The 23,452-nt window shown below is 37.2% G+C and overlaps 1 protein-coding gene across 1 annotated transcript; it reads left to right on the forward strand.

The window, feature by feature from the left end:
- Positions 1 to 577: 577 nt before the first annotated feature.
- LOC102794645 (integrin alpha-M-like) lies at positions 578 to 22,902 on the forward strand. Its single transcript, XM_087842164.1, has 30 exons — positions 578 to 626; positions 4,428 to 4,554; positions 5,550 to 5,632; positions 5,726 to 5,811; positions 5,898 to 6,012; positions 6,132 to 6,262; positions 6,376 to 6,518; positions 6,605 to 6,755; positions 6,921 to 7,133; positions 8,278 to 8,395; positions 8,585 to 8,727; positions 9,631 to 9,777; positions 9,864 to 10,061; positions 13,236 to 13,366; positions 13,980 to 14,134; positions 14,222 to 14,388; positions 14,481 to 14,597; positions 15,054 to 15,124; positions 15,207 to 15,348; positions 17,420 to 17,515; positions 17,682 to 17,761; positions 17,840 to 17,920; positions 18,027 to 18,102; positions 19,203 to 19,310; positions 19,388 to 19,429; positions 19,914 to 20,039; positions 20,129 to 20,236; positions 20,316 to 20,357; positions 20,455 to 20,565; positions 20,689 to 22,902. Exons 1-30 carry the CDS (start codon positions 578 to 580, stop codon positions 20,983 to 20,985), a joined length of 3,654 nt encoding a protein of 1,217 aa, XP_087698290.1. The 3' UTR covers positions 20,986 to 22,902.
- Positions 22,903 to 23,452: the final 550 nt, after the last annotated feature.

A 23,452-nucleotide genomic window follows, 5' to 3' on the forward strand; every position in this document is an offset into this window, starting at 1 on the left:
CGATTTTAAAACCTTCTTCTTATGCATTTATGGTGCTGTAGCTGTAAACAACAATGACTGTGTGGACGTGGAAAGCTTTCACACACTTCATTTACTATATTTAAAAAATATATATTTTAAATCTGAAAAACAAAAGCAGAAATCCAATAAAATAAAAATGTTAGGAAGTCCTTGAAGGAAATCACTGTGCTGACTCCTATTCTGTTTAGTTTCTTTTGTTGACTCAGTAGACTGAATAACCGCAAACCGTTTGTAGCTGTTTTGTTCAAAAGACTCGGCTGGAGCTCTTGTGAAAACATTTAGATCTATGATGTTATTATATTAGAGCTATTTCTACTTTTTTCCATCTTTTTTCCCCTTCAATAAAATTCTCACATTTCTTTTTAAAGAAGTGAAAAGTGAAGGATTTAAGGAATTGCCAAAAAAAAGAGGAAGCAGGAAGCAAAGATAAACATTTTGTCGAGCACACAGTCGTGAGAAATTTGTCTCTACCACCTGTTACGGAAACGCCCTTCACAGGAAGTATTGCACAGCCACATGCTTGAAGAAACTTCAGCAGCAGTGTTAGACTTGAAAGATGCACTGGCGACAGCACGTCTATTTCCTCACCTTCGTGGTGATTGTTGGTAAGTTTCAAAATGATTGAATTTATTGTCATTTCTGAGATAGAGTTCATCTGCGGGCAGGCATGGCAACTTTGTATGTTTTCATTATAGTATTTTTAGAAGTCTAAATTTTTATTTTGATGAAAGAAAAATGTTCTGGTGTTGAAAAAACTGAAACAAATCAGGAAATCCTCACAGGAAGAGTGTTTAGAACAGGAGCATGCAAGACACTTTGAATTATTTATGCAGCTTCATGTGGATTTACAACTTAACAATAAAGATTTAATTGAGTTTCCGGTTTCATTGGTTGAGTTATGTTTGCTTCAGTTGTGTTGAGCTGTAGAAAAGCTCATCCAAACCATCCGCCCAACCAGAGGGCTGAATACAGTAGATTCAGTGCATGAGGGCTGGGGGCATTGACATTGACGGACTGTTCAAAGACCCTTCAGCTGCATTATGTTCACCGTTTTACTGCTGTTTGGTGCTGAGCAGATCCAGGTGTGTACAGCTGTTCAAGGTTCTGTGTCTTTAAAGCCAAAACAAGGAGCTGAAAGGTGCAAAGAGATGTATATATTTTTTAAATGAGTCATCACAGTTTGAGACTTTGATTAATTCCTCTTTCATTTTTTATATTGTTTTTTTTTTTAAATTTCAGTTCAGTTTTGCTAGTTTCCAGATGTGTTTCCTCATTTCATTTTAGTTAGTATGGTTTAAAAATGTTTAGTTTGACCCTGCGACAGATCTGGGTGTAGCTGAGACAGGCTTCAGCACGGCAACCTGTAAACCTGAAATGCTTTCTCATGCTTTTTGTTTTGACACATTTAAGAGGAATAAATAGGAAATAAATACGAAAGAAAACCAAGTGAAAATTAGCCAAAAATGTAGTGAATTAATATGATTTTATTTACCCGTAATAATACAGTGACATGAAATCACAAAATTAAAGCGATGGAGCGATAAATAAATAAATAAAAAGCAGCACTGTGTAGGCCCTACCTCGCAAAGTGCACAGACTCACACTCAGTTTAACACCCCCCCCATCAGTTTTCTGACACTGTTATCTTTGACACGTTTTAAACCTGACAAAAGCAAAACTAGATACATTTCCTGTGCACTTTTTAAGTAGTTACACAATGTTGCTTCAGTTAGCTTGTTTTTCTACTTTCTATAATTTCAATATCTATTTCAGCTCAACATTTGGTTTTATTTACTATACTAACCTTTCTGCATCTTTGAGTTTGTGTAAATAATTTTCATGCTTCGTGGTTAATTAATTTGCTACTCATCTACAGAAATGGAAAAAATAGACAAAAGAAAAGAAAACTTGTGACTAGGAATGGATAAGAAATTTGTGATCTGGATTCCATTATCAATATGACTCATCGATTGTCCCTGGGTTCTCATTGGCTCAGTTTTGAGAGTTGCTAAGCAGCAATAAAGAAGTTACAGTCATGCATCCATCCTGTGGTTCAAATGTTTGTGCATGTTTGTGCGGTAGTTTCTGTCTTTGTTGTGATCAGTGTTGGAATTATTACTCATAAAATGAATTATTACAATATTTTTCAAAGTAATGCAACATGTTACTTAATTACTTAAAAAGTAATTTGCTATACTACTCGTTACATTACTTTCATGTTACTCTGTAAAATACCTGAAACACTGTCTCATAATGGTAAATGGCCTGCATTTGTATAGCGCTAAGGACCCCAAAGCGCTTTACACATTCAGTCATTCACACACTGGTGATGGCAGCTACATTGTAGCCACAACTGCCCTGCGGCGCACTGACAGAGGCAAACAAGGATATTTGGCATGCAGCCAGGAGGCAGCCAGGGATCGAACCACTGACCTTCTGATTGGTGGCTGACTTGCTCTGCCACCTGAGCTACAGCCACCCCGTAGCTATTCAACAGTATAAACTTGAGGCTACAGCCACACACACCAACATCTTTCTCTTAGTAGAACAAAACTAACGACAGATAGAAAACATGAAAACCAGCACAAAAGAATCGCCATGGTGATTCTGCTTTAGAAACATGAACAGGAAGAAAGGGAGGCTGTGGCCTGACTGCTCATCTGCTTGTTACCTGTTGAAGTTCAGGGTCTGGCTGTCTGACAGAAAGTCTGAAAGACCCCAGCTTTCACTCTGGGGTCTTGGCTAGCTTAGCAACTATTTTTATCTTGTGTTGCTGAATGTGGTCAAGTTGTGAATGGGTTTCTCAGTTGATTGGGCGTATTTTTGCAGCTTGTCAAAGTGCTTATTATTTCTTTTCCATTTGCCTCTGCTTGTATTTGCTAAGCAGCACATCCTGTCTTTACTTGCACTGACACACATCTGCACAGTCGAGCACCTGAATGACGGTTTCACTCCAAGATTTGAAATAAGGTTAACAACGGTGGCAGAAAGCTGAATGAGGTTTTTTTTTTCTGCCGTGATCTCAAAGGGGAAGCCCACAAGGTGTATGAAGTCTTTAATGTTGCCATGGTGAGCTGAAAAATATAAATTGCCTGAAGTGTGTCACTATCATCTCTCACGTCTGCAGACTTCTAATACAATTAAGAGGAGTTTAAAAGAAGTGAGCTCATCAGACATCTTAATATCACCTCTATTTCACCACATCAGTTTCCTGTCAAAGTTCTCGTGGTTTGAGTTGCATTGTGGGTAAATGCCAGTTTTTGACATGGGAGGAGCTTCTGTGAAATGACAAAGATGGTATCTCTCGTCCTCCTTCTGAACTGTGTCTTAGAAGTACTAACTCTTCTCCATGCAGTTTCTGTGCTCATTTTGAAACTGGTTCCCAACATTTTTAATTAAAAAAAAAACAAACCCAACCCTGGTACCAGTGCCAAAAATAGAAGTTACTATTTTGTGGATAAGATAAGAAGCAGGAGAAGAAGGGCGACTGCACTTAATTCACCACTGCTTGGCTGAGATTTCCTCTGCGTGTCAGCTGTGATGTTGACAATGAAGCCTCGAGCAGGGCGTTTTTCAAATTGTTCGTGTTTTAAAACTGGATGTTACCAGAAAGGGAGAGACTGGGTGGGTGTGACTGTGAAAGTGCAGCAGTGAACTCACCCTCGTTCTTCTTCTTTTGGACTTTTAGAATTGACCACATGTTTTATTCTATATAACCCAAAAGGAACTAATGAGCTTGTAAACCTAATAGGACAGTGTTTACTGTCATCTCACCAGTGGCCGTTATTAAAAAGAAGGCAAACTTCAGGTGGTGTCACCTTGGCTTCACTTTCAGACCTAGACTTTCTGTCCTTTTATATTTTTATGCCTCTCTCTCTGACAGAAACTGTTTAAATGGCCAGCAGGAAGTGACTCCTCTAAACTGCACACATGAGTCAGCTTCTAACCGCCCTCATCTTCCTTGATCCCAGCTTTAATACTTTCATGATGAGTCGTTATTCTTCAATCATTTTGTGAAACTTATGTTCCCAATTAGGGCCCAGAAACACATTCAGAAAGTGAAGTACACAATAATACCCATGCATTCACTTCTTTTCCAGCTAGATCCAAATACATGATGTTATCCTGGTATCTCTCCCTCAATTGTCACTAAAGTAAAAAAAAAAACTTAAATGGATAAAAAGGATGTAAAGCTGACTCTCTGATCTCTAACCTACAAATGAACACATGCTGTTGGGTAGTTTTTTGGGGCGTATCCCTACCAACTATACTTAGTGCAACTTCAGGATTTGTCTCTGATGTTTAATATATATTACTAAAACTTCAGTTATTTGTATTCTTCTTAAATTCAGATATTTTATATTTTAAAGTTGGTAGAACTTTTGATCATGTTTTTCTCTTCTCAGCTTCAACCATCCCTGCCTGTTTGGCTTTTAACATCAAAATGACAGAGCCTAAGAAACACGAGGGCGACCCAGGTGATTTCTATGGATACAAGGTGCTACAGTACAAGTCTGGTGATGGTAACAAAAGGTATGTTCGCTGAAATTAAAATGAATATATGAGATGATTCCAGTTTAGCATTCGTAAGCCGCTCCTGTGATGGGTTGTGGTTTTGACTTGAGCATTGAATACTGCTGTGACTAATCTAACACGCTGCTTAAAACAGCAAATGCATCTTTTTCTAGTTAAAACTCTGTTGCTGCATTTCAAACCCAAATGTTCAGAGTAATTAGAGAAATGAAAAGTTTCAATTTCTGGGACATTTCTTTCAGTATTTTATTTACCGTCATTTTAGAAAAGCAAAGCCGTGACATAAAGAGCAGCCGGTTATGTACTATGGCTGTGGTAACGCTGCTAGAAGTGTTCAGAGTGATTCTCTGTTTGCTAACAAAAATCTTTCAGGTGAATTTCAGTCATGCTGATGCTCTTTCGAAGTGTGTATTCACTCACCAGAAGCTTCATATGCAAGACAAGATTATCGACTAATTATTGCATTTAAAAATCAGCAGCTGCAGAGTTAAATTTAAAAAAAATAGGAACACTTGTAGCTGCTTTCATTTTACTGAAAACAGTCAAATTAACTGAAAATGCTTAAGGTGGCTTAAGGAGCACAATAATGCACAAAGCATGCCATCAAAATATTAAAGTTAATGGTGTTAACTGAAAATCAAAGTTGGGGTGTCACACTCATTTAATTCAAGGGACACACAGAACCCAGTTTGATCCAAGTGATCTGAAAAAGTAAATGCACAACAAAACTACAACATTTTTTTTTATTTTTTAAAAAAATTGTGTAGATCTGCCAGGACTTTGAACCTTTCCTGTAATGATTTTTTCTTTTAAAAAGTTTACATTTTATGCTTCGTGAAGTCATCAAGAGGCCCGTTGTGACCCTTGGGCTCCATGTTTCACACCCCTGTGTTTCAGTTGGTTGCTTTTTAGCAGCTGTTGGGGATCTTACAGTGACCTTGTCTTAGCTTGAGTGTCTGAATATATTAATTAATTAGTGTTATCATTTTCCACAGGATAGTTGTCACTGCACCTCTCAGGCTAAATGGATCTGGAGGAATTTACCAACCTCACCAAAACAAGTGGTTCAACCCTTCTGGTATCAACTGAATATTACACAATTTATAACGCCATTAAAATATAGAAATACATTACTGTAAAAGTTTGTGTATTTTATAATAAAATGCTTCAGTTGCAGAGGACCTGCAGTCAAACACAACAGCAGTCAAACATCTTGGCTTGTCGATCGCTGCAGATTCCTCCGGCTCCAGATTCACTGTGAGTAAATCACTCTCTCTCCTCATCACTGTGAGCAAAACAAATTAATATGCAGCGCTTTATTTAACTTTTATGCTCTGATTTAGGTTTGCAGTCCAAGTTTGGTGCATGAATGCAATGAGAACTCCTATCTGAACAGTATTTGTTATGAGGTCTCTGATCAACTCCAGAAAATCTCCTCTTTCAAACCCGCGTATCAAAGTAAAGTGTGTTTTGAAAAGGCGTTCCTTAATGTTCATATGATGACTAAATTATTTTATTTTTTCATAAATTTTATGGGATTTGGATGCAGACATATTTTAATTTTATTATTTTCCCAGATTGCACCAAAAAGACAGTGGACCTCGTCTTTCTGTTCGATGGATCAGCGAGTATGACTGAAGCTGAATTCAACAAGAATAAAGATTTTATTGTGGAGATAATGGACAGCCTGAAGAACACATCGATCAAGGTCACTGCACTACTGCAACATTTAAGCATTCACAGCTTTTATTAGTTAAGATACTGTATATATAAGATATACTGTTTAGTGTCGTATCTAAATAATTTATGTTGGTTTTTCAGTTTGCAGCAGTTCAGTTCTCCACAACAGTCCACAAAGTGTTTGACTTCAACGACTATAAAGCCGGACATGCTCTCAATAATCTTACAAATGATAAACATTTAAAAGGTCTCACCAACACACACGGAGCCCTCGAATTCATTTTGTAAGTTTTATTTAGTGTTAATGTGTTCATGTTCACAGCTTGGTTTATTTTGAGTGTGACAAAATCTGTTTTTACTTTTGTTTCAGTGATGAAATCTTTGACAACAAAACTGCAGGCGCCTCTCCTGATGCAACTAAAGTTCTGATTCTAATCACAGACGGAGATCCCTCTGATACAGACAAAAAAGGGATAATTAAAAAATATGATGAGAAAAATATAATTCGTCTTGTTATTGGGGTAATGTCATATATCATGCCTCCTCTTTCTTCTGTTTAGTGGCTCCTTTTGATGTATTTAGTTTTTACTGTTGTGGGTCAGAACAAGTAAGTCTAATGTGTAGAACTCATATTTTCTTATGCTGATGTCAGACTTTCATGTTTTAAAGCTGTGTTTGGGTTTCAGATCAAGAAAGCAGAGCTGGATAAATTTAGGCTCATCGCTTCAGAACCAAAAGACAAAAATGCCTTCAAAATAGAGAATTATGATGGACTCAATAGAGTACTGGAGAATTTTCAGAAAAAGATCTTTGTTGTGGAAGGTGATTCCAAAGTGGCTCGAGCAGGAAACCTGACTGATGAAATGTCTCAGAGTGGATTCAGCGCTGTTTTCAACAAGGTGAGCAAAATCTATCTGAGCACGTTAAACTCATCTGAGGATCAGAGTAAAGGCTTAGAAACCACACAACATGAGCTGAAGCTGAATTGCTAAAAGGCTTACAGCTAAATTTCTGCTGCTGAATAACTGAAAAAACGAGTCCAGCTGCATCAGGTCAGATGACACAGTTGATCTTACACATTCTTTTCTAATCATACCTGGGATTTCTGTCCTCTTTCTGTGGTCGCAAATTTTGAAGCCATCCTGATAACCTTCTCCCACCAAACGATGTGGAGATCCAACCTCTTTAGATCCAATTAAAATCAAGACACTCAAAAAGATGCTCTGGAAAAGAGTAGAATTCTTGGAACAGAGTTTAATACACTGAATCATATGAACAGCAGGAAAAATACATACAGACATTTAGCAAGAAAATTACAAAGCAGAAAGCAAACAAAGCTAAACCCCGCGGTGTACAGCCTTAAGCACAGACAGCAGAGCAACACAGAGACGGACAGAGAGAAACAGCAGAGGGGAAGAAAGTGCTGGGGGTTTCCTCTGGTCCCCTAATATATAGGGACCAGTATCCCCGCACCCTGCTGCTAGGTAACTTTCTCACCCGTCCAAACACAGCTGCAGGGGTCAGGTAGCGGCTACGGTCTTGGCCAGAGGCCAGTCAGGACTCCGGCTACCCTTTAGCTTTGGCTTATCACAATAGGTCATGACACGGTCAAACATCACACATTAATCCTAATTATTAAATCTTACACAGCAAGTGGCACATAACTACATAGGTTACATGCTTCAGTGTAGGTTCAAAGTGTGTGTGTGAGTTTATATCGTATGATATGTTATCGTGATGTGTTCAGGATCTCTGTTACAATGTTACTGTTTTGGTTGTGCTGCATGAAAGATGTTGAGTGTGTGTTGGGGAAGGTTAGTTACCGCAGCTGGAGAGTGAGTTATTCAGGCGAACTCTCAACAGCATTAACTGCCCTGTTACTGTAAAACCTTAATAAACCATGGTGAAGCAAAATGCCTTGTGCTTAAGACTCTACATGAAAGTTAAAATATGGATGTTCAGTGCACATAGATATATAGTTACATAGTTATACATATCATACAAAAATTCACCACATTTCCACTTGTGCGTTCCTGTTTATAGGATACACTGATTCTGGGTTCAGTGGGAACAAACAGCTGGCGTGGTTCTCTCCAAGAACTTCAAGATAAAACAGAAAAACCAATTCAGGATCAAGAAATGGAGATGGACTCCTACATGGGTAAACTTTATTTACACATTATCTGATGTTTCTTTCTTTAAAATAAGATTTTGTTATTTGGCTCAACACTTGAACAAATGAACTCTGGAAGCTTCCAGTCTAAATCATTTTTAATATCTTCCAAGTACAACAAATACACACATTAGGTTTTCAAATAAAAACATGTTGTGTTATATTTGCCTCTTGCAGGATATTCTGTCTCTGTTGGAGAGAGGGATGGGGTTTCTTTGTATTTCACGGGTGCACCCCGGTTTCAGCACACAGGACAGGTCGTACTTTTCAAACAAAACAGCAACAACGGGATCCCAGCACAAAGAATAACTGGAGACCAGGTCAGTACCTTTTAATTGTTTTTCTTCATATGGCTCAGTTTGTTTTTGGAAGTCATTGTGTGTCACCATGTCATTGTTGATACCTGAATGCAGTTTTGCCTTGAAACAAATACAAATTTTCTTGATCAAATCTACTGTTATTTCTATTTTAAATCACTTCTAAGTGTAGATCAGTGATTCACATTAACAATTATAGAAAGGTGCTCTATATTATAAAGTAAAGACAGTGAAATATTAGAGAACCACAACAAGCAGACGATCAGCATGATCAAACACTTGATTGAACTCTAGTAACAGGAACAGACCTCTAGCAGACTAGTTGAGATAAAATAAGACAGAAAATAAGAGCATGGAGAGAAATCACAAATGTCAAACATGACAAAACACAAGCTAAAGGAGAGAGAAGACAGAAGTCACCAAGTTGCTTTAGTGATATCGCACAGGGATTGAAAAGATGGAAGTGAACGAAATATGAAATGCATCACTAGTAGTCTGAGTCTAAAATGATGATAGCGTTCAATGTTTGCAACTTTCCAGACTTGTGCAAAGGCAAATAAACTCTGTGGCTACACAGAGGAAACCAAAGAACTTCCTCACACTGGCACCTTGTTTGATTTAATAAAAACAGTTCAAAAAGAAAACTTGTTCAAAGCACCGTAAAGGATTACACTTACTTTGCAGGCGTACATGTCGGTTTCTGGAACTGTTTTTAGGGATTCTTGTTTTTGTCATCATAATTATTTTATTTTGTGAAATCAGATTTTCTGGCAGTAATATTGTGTTTTCTGTACATGAAGCATTTTCCCTGCATTGATCATTTTTGAGACACATTTTTTATATCCCTAAATGATATAAATCTATAATTAAAACAACACTGAACCAATGATATAACTAACTTGTCAGATCGGTTCCTACTTCGGCGCCGAGCTGTGTTCGGTGGATATTGACTCAGACGGTGACACTGACTTCCTGCTGGTGGGAGCGCCAACGTTTTACCAGCTTCAGGAGAAGAAAGAAGGTCAGATCTACATCTACACTCTGACTGATGAGGTGAGCCACCACTTTGTGATATTACAGTGTGACATTCAATGCTTTCATGATCAAACTCAATGAACTAATGTTCACTTTTCTCATAGCTGCAACTGAAACGTGAACTCACCGTGATGGGACCATCCATGGGTAGATTTGGCACCACCATATCCAGCCTCGCAGACCTGAATGGAGATGGACTCCGAGACGTTGCTGTCGGAGCTCCGCTTGAGGATGATAACAGAGGTGCTGTGTATATCTACCTTGGAGACAGACATAGAGGGATACGCAGCACTTTCAGCCAGGTGAGAGACGGACATGGAAACCACAGTAACCATGAACAGCAATGTGTTTGGAACAAGTGAAATAATTTTCAGTAATTTTGAATTTACTTTTAAAAACATTTATCTGTCTCAGTCTTAACACCTACATAAGTTACATTCAGCAACAGCATCGTAGGAACTTATACAACTTATAAAACCTTATGCGTGTATAAATGGACATAGATGGACATAGCCACTGTGACATCACTATAATTTAAGCTGAGAAAAGTCAAAATATCAAAGTAACATGAGAAACTTTTTAAATTTTCTCAATCTTTGACTTTACTAAAATCAACATATTTAGCCGACTTTTCTTGTTCATCCAATAACAATATTCCTCTGAACTTAAAAATAAATGTTAAACTAAAAAAAAGAGAAATTCTTGTTTTTGCCATTATAACGTTTGACAGTTTACTTATTTCCTGTTTGGCTTTTTTTGGGGGCCACAAGTTTGTACAAATGGGAGCATCGTGTAAAGAAAGATGTCTGCTGTTTTGTTTTTTTTTAAAAAAGGGGAAAACAGAGGGCCAGATCAGAAATGTTCTTGCTAACCTGACAGGAATGTTGTAATTAGGTGAAGAAAAATATTCAAGTGTAAGGTAAACCTCAGTGAACTCAATAATAGTCAAAGGTTGCTATAAAGCTATAGAATCAACTTCAACTTTATTTGTGTAGCACATTTAAAACAGCTACAGATGACCAAAGTGCTTTACAGGTTCAGCCAGTGAAAACAACGGGGAAAATAGAAATAATAGAGTACACTAAAATAAAATAATGTAAACTACAATAAAACAGAAAAACAGGGTGTTAACTCGAGCTGAAAGCCAGGTGAGTTTTGTTTTGTCGCCATCGTAGTGCTTTAATCTGCTGAGTCACCTGAGATTAAAATCTTTTAAGGTACAGCTGGCCATGAATCCCACGATTTTAAGTATCATTTCAAGTAACAAAAAAAACTTGAACAGCACAAATCTCCAGCAAGTCAGCTCAATCTCTGAGCAGTGTTTACTTTTAATGGAATAGTATTTTATTGTATAATTTAGTACACTTTACATAATTTTGTATTACTGTAATTGTTTTCTTCATTTGAATATAGTACACGTGTAGCATTCATTTCATTGTTTACTAACTAACAACAACAACAAACATTATTTATATAGCACATTTAAAACCAGTGGTGTACCAAAATGCTTAACATACAAGAGGGGGAGATGAAGTAACAGGGGAGGATCAAGGCTGTGGCAAAGTACCAACATGCTAGATGGCATTAAAAACACAGAAGCAAAAGAAATCCATATAAAAGAACAATATGTGTAAAGGATAAAACAGTCAAAAATTTTAAAAATGATTAAAAGTAGTTAAGAATGGACTGAAGATAGAAATAAGCATTAAACTAACTAACAACCAATCATTAACTGGTAGAAAAGGTGAGGCTAAATAAGTGGGATTTTAACCGCAGTTTGAAGGATTGAATGGAATCAGACTCGCGGATAGCGATGGGGAGGTTTTACCGTAGATCAGGTGCAGCCAAGGCAAACGCGTGGTCACCCCTAGTCTTCAGCCAGGGTCTCAGCTGTACCAAGAGTTCCTGGGAAGATGATCTTAGTACTCTAGTAGGGGTGTATGATCTAAGTAGCTCAATGAGGTAGCTTGGAGCTATATTGTTAATAATTCGGAAGGTGAGCAGCAGGATTTTGAATCGAATGCGATACTTAACGGGAAGCCAATGCAGGTCAGCAAGGACAGGGGTGATAGAGACACGCCCCCCACTACCAGTAAGGAGACGAGCCGCATTCTGAATTTGCAGTCTATGGAGGAGAGTAGAGTTAAGACCAAAGTGAAGGGAGTTGCAATAATCCAACCTAGATGTCACGAAGGTGTGGATAAGCTTTTCCAGGTCCCTATACGGGACATAATGTCTGACTTTGCTAATAAGACACAATTGATAGAAGCAAGATTTGACAACAGCAGACGCTTGTTTGTCAAATTTTAAAGAGCTGTCCAAAAACACACCCAGGTCACTAACAGTGTCGGTGAGGAAACTTTTAAAGGAACCGAAGGCATCACGGAGTTGGCCACGGGGGATACTACTGTCAAACAGTAAAACTGTTTATGAAGCGCCTTGAGGCGACTTTTGTTGTGATTTGGCGCTATATAAATAAAATTGAATTGAATTGAAATTGAATTGAATAGATAAGAGAGTTACCTGTGAGCCAATTTTTGACCTCGTGCAAGCACTCACGAAAACTTGCAAAGACATATCAGGATCATCAGTTCATTCGAAATAGATCTGTATGTCATCAGCATAACAATTATGTGCAATGTTGTACTTCACAAAGATGCCTAAGGGGAGCATATACAGTGAGAAGAGCAGGGGGCTGAGGACAGATCCTTGAGGCACGCCGCACGAGACAGGTGCAGCAGAGGAGAGATAAGGGCCAAAATTGATCGAGAAAGAGCTATTAGAAAGATATGACTTAAACCAATCTGGGGCGGTACCTCTAATGCCAACTGTGTGTTCAAGCCTCGCTAATAGGATGTTATGATCTACCATATCAAAGGCCGAGGATGGATCCAGTAGGACCAGGACTGAAGAGCGTCCAGAGTCAGCAATCAGAAGGAGATCATTGAGCAAGGCTGTTTCAGGAAAGAGAATGAGGCAGCTCAGTCTCTTTCCTTTGACAAGAGTTTCTACCAATCCTACTATTAATGATACTAACTAATCATGTGAACATATTCTAGCTGATAAGATCCTGAAAATACAAGCCAAGGGCTTCAATTAACCTTCACATGAAACATCAGAATAGGAAACAAACAACTTGAGCTCATAGATTTTGACTTTGAAATGATTGCAGATATTTGTGAAACTGTTGATCTCCGGAATTTAAAAAAACAAAACAAGCAAAACACAAAAACAGCCAACTGTCTGTGAGTGGAAAATGCTTAGATGAAGGGCATCGAGACGACTGTTGTTGTGATTTGGTGCTGTATAAATACAATTAAATTAGAATAGAGAGGATGGAGGAGCAAAATGTCATGTGAAATCTACATCACAAAGAGTAGCATTTCTTATAAGACTTTAATGTAAATACACTGTTTTTCTCTACCATACAAATATATATGAAAACACTTTTTCAGTATTGAAATCTCTTATTTCAGAGAATCACAGGAGACAAAATTACACCTGGGATAAGATTCTTTGGACAGGCCATCGATGGGGGCGTCGGCATCAAAGAGGACGGCCTCCCAGATATTGTGATTGGATCACAGGGCGCTGCTGTTGTCTTAAGGTAGGGTTAGTGTGCTTAGTGTTAGGGTTACAGCTCCCTTTGCAAAACTCTTGTGCTTTGAGTTTTAATTTGGGGGAAAAGGAGAAAGCTAAAGTTGTTGTTGCAAATTGCTCCATAATTTGTAGATGCAGTTTTTTGCAGATTGGTGAACTTCTGCCCATCATTACTTGTGAGAAACTTGGCCATTCTGAGATGCTTCTCTTTTACTGACTGGTTCCATATTAACCTAATGAGTTGCAAAATGTTCCTCCACCTGTTTCCTTTTCTACCAATTACCTCCTGTTTCTCCCATACCATTTTTTTTTTAGATGTGTTGCTTCCATTGAATTTAAAATGAGCTAATTTATATATTTTTCTAATACGGTAAACTTTCTCATTTTAAACATTTGATATTTTTTATGTTCTGTTGTGAATAAAATATGGATTTATGGATGCATTCTGTTGTTACATTTTATAAAATGTCCCAAATTTTTCAGATACAAAATTTTTGGTTTTGTATATAAAATAAAGAACTAATGTAGCTATACTGTATTATGTCCTGACATATAAAACCTTAGTATTGAAAGAGGGCATCATTTCTACTTTCTTATTACTGTTCTCAAATGTCTTTCAGCTCCAAGCCCGTCTTTAATGTGATGGCTCACCTATCTTTCCACCCTAAGGAGATAAGCACAGAGAAACTTGACTGTCAGAGTGCAGAAGGAAATTTACTTATGGTTACCTTAACAGCCTGTTTTGAAATGGTCGAAGCAACAAAGAGCAAACAAGGTAGGAGCCTCATCCAGTAAACCATTTAACAGCTGCTGACTGCACCCTGTGAATGCATTATTTTAATCCTGCTCTGTGGGTTTACAGGAGATGTGAGCTCTGGACTGAACATCACATACATGCTCGCCGTGGACCCAATGAGACAAAAACATCGAGGTTTCTTCAGTCAAACTGATACGAAAACCAGGAGTCTTACCTCTACCTATGAGCTGAAAGATAAAATGACTTGCTTAAACTTCTCCATCTACATGCCCGTACGAAGCTGAATTCATATTTGCACACATTCTCAATCTGATCAAAAGCAATCCTCGTGTTTATTGCTCCTCTTGTTGCTTTTGCTTTACAGAAATGTGTGATCGACACATTGTCACCCATCAGCATCAAATTAAACTTTTCTCAAGCTGACAGTGAGACTGCTAACATCACCCTGAACATGGACAGCAAAAAGCAGTCTGCTGTTGAGGTACGTTCTACATACAACATCAATATTCACAATATTGACAAAGCTGCATCTACACAGCAAATCTCCAGTGTTAAATCGACACTAGAGAGTTTCTATATAAGTCCACTCTTTTGAGTGTTAAATGAACACTTTGACAGTGTTATATTTTATCAGTAGCCTAGTCAGGTTTAAAGATTAACAGTGACTAACACTGAGCATTTTCAAACACTGGAAAATAACCTAAAATGTTAGGGATGCTTAGTGTTAGAAAATCAGTACTGCTTAGTGTTAGGCTCCTGTTAAAATATAACACTGTCAGTGTTCATTTAATACTCGAAAGAGTGAACCTATATAAAAACTCTCTAGTGTCAATTTAACACTGTATGTTTACCACATTCACCACCTCAGTTTAGCATGTGTGTTAGGAAGGAAATCTTTTTTCTGGCATCAAATAAACACAAGTTTTATTTTTCGCAGGTTCCTTTTGAGAAACAATGTAGAAAAAATGACACTTGTATCGCTGAACTGGATGTCAAATTCGAATTCAAGTATGTATATCTACAAACACGCCTCAGATATAATACGATTAATGTTATATGTTTAATATTAGGTGTTGTTTGTCTCTCTCAGGACTCCGACATTATTGGTGACAGAAAATAACTACTTCAATGTGACTATACATTTGAAAAATTATGGTGATGACTCATACAACACCAGCCTCATAATGTTCTATCCTCCAGGCCTCTCCTTCTCTATGATGACTCTTATGAAGGTAACTATAAAGATACATTACAATACAATACAGTTTTATTTAAATAGCACATTTAAAAACCCAAAGGCACACCAAAGAGCTTCACAATAATACAACAATCAACATAAATCAATTAACAAAGTTCAGAAGGAAGGTCAGTTCATGGATACAAAATCTGAATTAAAAAGTTTAAAAAAAAAACAGCAGTGAAATTAATTATAAGTTTATTAAAAGGGCATTAACTGGTCAGGAAAGTCAGGTTAAATAAGTAAGCTTTCAATCTTGATTTGAAGGACTGGATAGAGTCTGGGGCATGAATAGAAACGGGGAGGCTAGTCCAAAGGTTGAAGCAGCTGAAGCAAAGACACCATCGCTTCTGTTCTTCAGCCTAAACTTAGTTTGGGCCAGGAGTAACTGACCTGATGATCTTAATGCTCGGCAAGGAGTGTACAGATTGAGAAGATCAGTGAGACAACTGGGTGCAAAATTAGTTTTAAAGTGAGTAGCAACATTTTAAGTAACCAATGTAAATCAACAAGAACTGGAGTGATAGGATCAAATTTTTTAGCTGTAGCCTATGAAGAGAGACAGATTGGAGACCACAGTAAAGAGAATTGCAACAGTCTAACCCAGAGGTCACAAAAGCATGGATACGTTTTTCGAGGTTCCTGTGTGGTATATAATATAATATAATGCTTAGCTTTGGAAATCTAGCGAAATTGAAAGAAGCCAGATTTAACTACAGATGACACTTGCTTATCAAGCTTAAAGGAGATATCCAAATAGACACCCGGGAGAGAGTGAGAGTCAGCAAGAGGCAACAAGCTGGTCTCGAGGAATATGGCTATTGAACAACATAATTTCATTTTTTTTCTAATTTAAAATGAGGGAATTATCCGACAGCCAATCTTTGACTTCTCTCAGGCAAGCCAACAAGGAGTGCAGTGACACTAACAGATCATCAGTCAGTTGACAATAAATTTGAATGTTGTTTGTGTAGCAATGATGAGAAATACTGTATTTTTCAGAAACACGATATTTCTGAAATGCCACTTTTCAGAAAAACCTATGGTCACGAGCTGTGGGTAGTGAGTGATAGAACGAGATTGAGGATACAAGCGGTGGAAATGAATATTAAACTGTAAAATTATGTCTCAAAATGGATTAACACTCATCGCATACAAGACCTTGCATGTGATGAAGAGGAGTTTAAATTCTACATTTAACAGAGAGCCGTGAAATATGCTCTGTCTTTCTAGTCCTTTCAGTACTCTCACTGCAGTATTTTGGATTAACTGAAGGCTTTTCACAAAGCTTATAGGACAACCTGGTTATACACAATAGAGTTTACAGGTTGCAGGGAACACGACTTTATGTGCATTTCTGTGCTGTGTTGCACAAAATCTGATAAGTTGCCTTAACTTCCTTCCTGTGGTTGTCCAGTAATGCATTTCCTCTTCTTTCTGCTTTTGTCTTAAAATCCTAAAACTCACAATCTTAACCAATGTTTTCTCTGGGGAAAGGGAAATTAAATGAAAGGTTACTCATATTTTTTGGGTCTAATTACAAATGAATGAAAACCATAAGAATAAAATAAAACTGCTTTTTTTAAAATACTTCTAATTTATTTTCCCAAACCACCCGGAGCCGCAGTATAAGGACAAAAGAGCCGCATGCGGCTCCAGAGCTGCAGGTTGCCGACCCCTGTTCTAGACAGTTCTTTGAAAAATGCTGACAAAATATCACAAATATTCATATTAAAATATTAATTTTCATATGTAATTATAGAAACGTCCTGAAAGCTGACAGCTCTGCACATTTAACTGAACTGTCTCGAACTACTAAAATGGACTAAACATCATATATATGCGTGTTGAGGTTAGGGTTAGGGTGTGTGTGTGTGTGTGTGTATGATGATGGTCAGGTTATACAATCCCTTGGTGACCTCCACTACACTATGCAGTATAACTTAACCTTCAAAAGTTAAAACTTAGTGTTACCTGCAGTGTATCAAAGGAAATGTCACAGTAGGTGTAAAAACTTTTATTTTAGAGTCTCAGCTCATACCAACCATTTTCTTTTCTTAAAACAGTCATTAAGACTAACAACGCACAACTGCCGGGATCAAGAAGAACGCAACAAAACCATATGTGGTGTGAGCCAGCCCGTGTATCGCAGCGGATCCTACGTGAGTCATAAAACATCCAGATACCATCCTAACAGACAGAAGTGAAGTTTCACAAATGACCAAGTCTCTGAAACTTCAGTCTTAGCTACCAGCTTCTCCTCCTTACATGTTTTCTCTTCATCTGTGAATCAGGCCTAACATCTTTTTCATTTCTTCCCACAAAAAGGTAACGTTTCAATCCTCCTTCCATGTCATGCATGATTATGAGTGGAATGACAGGATGTCCATGATAATTGAAGCAAAAAGGTACAACAATCTACTGCATAAACATTTCTCTAAAATATTTACTTTGATATTTACAAGAAATGTCTTTTTCACGCTCAGTGATAATCAAGACTCGAACAAGACCAGCACCGTCACCGAAAGCATCCCGGTGCAATTTGAAATTAAAATGATTTTAACAGTGTAAGTATCACTATTCACATAAAATATTATGTTTATCCTTATGTTTAATCTATTTCTACAAGTCAGTAGTTGTATAATTGTTCAGTGGCATGCTGCGTCTTTTCAGGAACCAAGACAGCACTACCTATCTGAACTTCACCTCAGAGGAGACTGAACCTAAAGAAATGAACATTACATACAGGGTAAGATTAATAAAGTTTTATGATTAATAAAGTTTTATCTTATCTTAAAAAAAAAACCAAAAACAACAACAACAAAAAAACGAATTTCCCAGAGGAACCCACCCGAGGGATTAATAAAGTTTTATCTTATCTTATCTCTTATCTTAAGACAGTGGTCCACAACCTTTTTTGCGCCACGGACCGGTTTAATGTCCAACAATATTTTCACGGACCGGTCTTTAAGGTGTCGCGGATAAATACAACAAAATAAAATGACACGACCAAGACAAAAACTCGGTATTTTGTAAATATAAGAACAATCGTTAATTCTGTGTAATTGTGTAACTTTAGCGTCCTCCTCTCTGCCCCGTAATGCTCTCTGGTCGCCATGGTAACGCGTAAATATTTATTTCAAAATAAGACACACAACTACAACACGGGGAAAGACCCAGGGAAACAGAGTTAATGATAAAAACACTGAAAACCATACATTTCACACCCGAGCTTCAACTCTCGGGGCTCTGTACCAAACGACTCATGGACCGGTACCAGTCCGTGGCCCGGACACATGACGACTCTGTAACAAGAAACTATCCAACACAACTGGTGATCAATGATCTCATTGAATACTTTAACTGTCAAGATGCAGTTTTAAAATCATATTGATTTTCTTTTAGTCAGTGTGACACAAAATCAGATGTTAGCCTATCAATAATTTGTTTCCAGAGTTCAGGCCCGTTCTTCCATAGGCTGGTTCTATAGAGCCAGAAGTATTTTCATAACCCTGTGTATCGCCCCCTGGAGGCCATTCAAAATAACGCAGGTTTAAGGAACTTTGATGGCTTCACTTTTCACACCCAGAACCTACGTCCACCTTTTATACTGTCTGTGGTTTAGACCAAGCCTCAAGTGGCCATTAGAGAAGTTGATGGCTTTCCCGTATTGATTTCAGTTTTCAGCTGATCAATCAAAATTATCGATCATGTTCTTGCTAAACTAAACTAACTGGTTGTAACTGACTGATACAAGGCTGTTATCAGTATTTTCATCTGATTCTCATCAGAAAACTGAATATTTCCACATTTATTTAAAATGACCATTTTGTCTGTGACCATTTACAGATAGATAACACTGGTTTTAAGGAGTTTCCTGCAAACATCTTCCTGGAATTCCCAACTCAACTGGAGCATAGCTTTGAAATGAAAAGCTATCAAATCTTTGTCAAGGAGGTAATTTTGTGTCTGAACACTGCTGCTCCATATGAAAATATAGAACCTTAAAGCTTACCATACTTTTTCTCTTTAAGAACAAAACACAGTGCATAGCCACTACTAACCACAAATCTAAGGTAAGTACAAGAGATTTAATAAAATATTGAGGTCTTTTAAACTTATTAATACCTTAAAAGGAAGCTGTTGTGCTTATGCTTTTATTTATTCATGCTTGGACTCTATTAGACTAACTTTACATGATGCACAGTTCAAAGTAATCCTTATCTTATAAATGACTTTGCAACAACCTCTCAATTCATCCTCCATTCAAAACAAGAAGCTTTATCTAATTTTCTTTCCCTTAACCCAACTTTCTTCGGATTGGCTGCCCCTCAAAAACAGGAGGTTTGAACAGCTGGTTCTTCTGCATTGACAATATTCGATAAACCAACTATCAGGGACATCAAACTGAGTGTTTAGAGAATACTTCCAGCTGTACTGATGTAATTTAAAACATCATATTAGTATCCACAATTACTGCAGTATATTTATGACAGATGAAGAAGTAATGAAAAGAATAATACGTCTCATTTAAAAAATTTTCTTGGGGTTGTGTTACAGAACTGCTTACCAAAAGATAAGTGCGTGGCCATCGTCTGCAACACTTTCAATTTGAAGAACTATGCATCTGCTGAGTTTACACTATCGGGAAAAGTCCACTTTAAAGACGCCGCACAACAGGCAGCCGTATGTACTAAATACACACAGAATACACATTACACATATATAAAAATAATAAATGAATTAATATTAATTAATCTGCTCTTACTTTACAGAATGTTGCTTTTCTGAAAAAATACACTGGAGACAGCAGAAAGATTAACTTTGTAAGTTCTGTACATGTTGGCTATGACAACGCTCGGTATGTGCTGAACGATCCAGAGGTATGTTTGAGTTTGACCACAGCATATTTCTGTCATTGCTTTTCCAGTAAACCTAATTTATTATATCTATTACCCACAGAATAAAGACCATTTGACACCATTCCAATTTCCAACAAAAAAGGTACCTTCAGTCTTTACATGAATAATTCAAACTATTTACTAGAGTGATGTTAAAAATGGTAATCTACTTTGAAATCTTGTGTTTTCTCTGCCAACAGACTGAAGTTCGGGTTGATTTCTTTATCCTCCCAAATAAAATGCTGATCATTTTAACTGGAGCCGGTTTGGGACTCTTACTTCTGATCATAATCACAATCATCCTGTTTAAGGTGAGAGTTTATACTCAGCCTGAAGACTGTTATCTTTATATAAAGTTGTCTGAATCTCCATAACTGCATTGAGATCACCAAATTGCTGTTTGGTCTAATGATTCTCTTTGTGTCTGTCACAAGCTCGGTTGCTTCAAGAGGAAAAAGTTTGGAGAAGATGATCTTGAGGATGACACTGTTGTAATACCAATCCCTGCTTCAACTGTAGGCACTGATAAGAAATCTGAGAAATCTTCCAATGATAATCAAACGCAGGAAAAATCACCTCTCATCTCCTCTGCCCCCAATAATGAACAGATCAAGCAGTCAGGCACTGATAACAAATCTGATCAACCTTCTGAGGAAAATAAGGTTCATGATGATGGTGCTGCTGAAACAGAGGAGAAAAAGGATGAAGCTACTGTTACCATTAACGCATAAAGTCAAGGAGGATTTGGAATATATGGAACATTTGTTACTCTTAGTGACAGTTTAGCATAGTTCACAGACTGGACACAAGTAGAAAACGTGATTTAGGGGTATGATCTGGGTCTGTGTCCCAGATGACCCCCCCATATTTTTTAATTCTCTTATTATTCTTCATGAGTTGCAACACATAAACCACAGTGTAAAAGCTTAAGTGAACCAAAACATGAAACAAAAATGATACTGGGAGGACAGAGAGATCAAAGATGGAACCAGTCCACTCTTAAATTCACCACAGGGAGAGATTAGGTGCTCCCGTTTACACAGAGAACCACAATTGAACACCATTTAAAGAGTAGGAAACAGGAATTTGGCATAAAGAAAATCTAGATCTGGATGATTGGCTTTTCAGCGTTGGTTTCAGATGTGCAAGCTGTCAGGTCCACAGGCCCTGATGCAGAGATGAAGGATTTTTAACTGAGTGCTGAGAACAACCCAGGTGGCTCATCTGCACTTTAACCCAGAGAAAGCTGCATCCATGTTTAAAAAACAAAAGTTCAAATTTTGATTTGCCTGACTACAGAAGAATTTCGCACTTTGCCTCCGTGCATTGCCTTAACTCTGTGGCATTTATGGATTATGTTCACGTATGGTTTATTCTTTGGATGAGAGAGCTTTAACCTGCATTTCACAGTGATTTCTGTTAGGGTTCCTGAGCTCATACACTGATGCCAGAATCATGCCATGCAGCATATAGGTTTATGAGATTTACAAATCAGTGCATTCTATTTCTATTTTTTACAGTACTCTTACTTTTTCTGAATTAGGTTTTTACATCTCATGCAATAATTGTGGGTTCAGCTACATCAGTGACAATTTAATGACACCAGACATGAAGCTGAATAAGCATCAGATATTGGCTTTCTACAAATGTTCAATGGTCACAGCACAGGAAAACATCAGCGAGGTTGTAGACACCTCCATGAAGGAGCTGTTCATGCCAGACACAACAGAAATGCACTTCTGTTTAATATTCTGTTGAGATGTGACTAAAGATTCATACCTGTAGCAATCCATAGTTCATGCAGAAACCCAAGGTTTAATAATTATTGTTCATGTGACTGTTTAACACGCTTAATAATTCCTTCTCTGCTAATGTCAATAGCCTACCATGTATTCCCCATTAATGCAAATTATTTACATTTTGATACACTGTAATATTTTTAATAGTTACCAACTATATGAAAAGGCTCTGCTGCCTTCTGCACAGGTATTTATTCAAAAAGCACTTCACCTTGTATTATATCTGACTGTGTTTAATATGTTGATTTTTGTAGAGTAATTAAAAAAATGCAGTGTGTAAATTTTGAATAATTGATTCTGACCTCACTAAATGAGTTAATGTGAGTGAGAAGATCTTTAGTTCGTTACAGACATGAACGTTAGGTAGACAAAAGTGTTGATAATAAAAAGTTTGCAGGCTGGATTGACAATAAACTTTATAAATTTGGGAGTTTAAATCTGAGATTACATCAGATATTTAGAAATTGTGGATGATGTTGGCAAAGTAAGAAAGCAATTTTAAATGTAGAAAATGTAAATGAAATGTAGATATTAAAGGGTGGAAAACAACCTGTTCCTTTAATTTTCCTAATATTTTTAGTCTTCTGTTGTTTGCATATTTATACTTTTAGTTTGCTTTTCCGTGTTTTTAAATGTCTTGCTTTTTGTACACTGTTAATTTCCATTGGAATATATCCTAAGATCTGTATCCATGTGAATTATGACTATTTTTTTTTCTTTTTTAAAAAAAATTCTGTATCTTAGTAAAAGTGAAATAATGTTTGTAAGATAAACAGATGCACAAACCACCTTTGTATCTGCAAATGAATAAAGACAATTTCCCATGTCATATATACACTGACATGTGAACTGGAGGTGTTATCTCAGGTGTAAGACTGATTAAATCCTTAAACCACATAATTTTGGTAAAATATCTGGATATTTTTGGATACAGATATAGAAAACTCGAACTGTTTCCTTCTCTCACTCTGTCCCCTGGTATTCTTCTGAACTTGGCCAACTCATGATATGGTCAATTGTTCTACCTGCAGTTTTTTCTCCTACTCAGCTGTCTTCCTCTCTACCAGCAGTGTTGGGAAGGTTACTTTTAAAATGTATTCCATTACAGATTACAGAATACATGCCCCAAAATGTATTCTGTAACGTATTCCGTTACGTTACTCAATGAGAGTAACGTATTCTGAATACTTTGGATTACTTAATATATTATCATGCTGTTTACAACTACATGAATGTACTATTGCTGTGATTTATTACTGTTACTGAAGGTAGTGATGTGCGGATCGATCCTGAAATATCGATTCCTCCGATACCAATCATTTATGTTCTAGAATCGATTCTCACATTAAAATATCGATATTTTAGTCATTTAGGGTAAATTTGTAGTTTATCATTAACA

Source organism: Neolamprologus brichardi, chromosome 6 (assembly GCF_056152115.1).
Source record: "Neolamprologus brichardi isolate AB-2024 chromosome 6, ASM5615211v1, whole genome shotgun sequence".
Taxonomy (NCBI): domain Eukaryota; kingdom Metazoa; phylum Chordata; class Actinopteri; order Cichliformes; family Cichlidae; genus Neolamprologus; species Neolamprologus brichardi.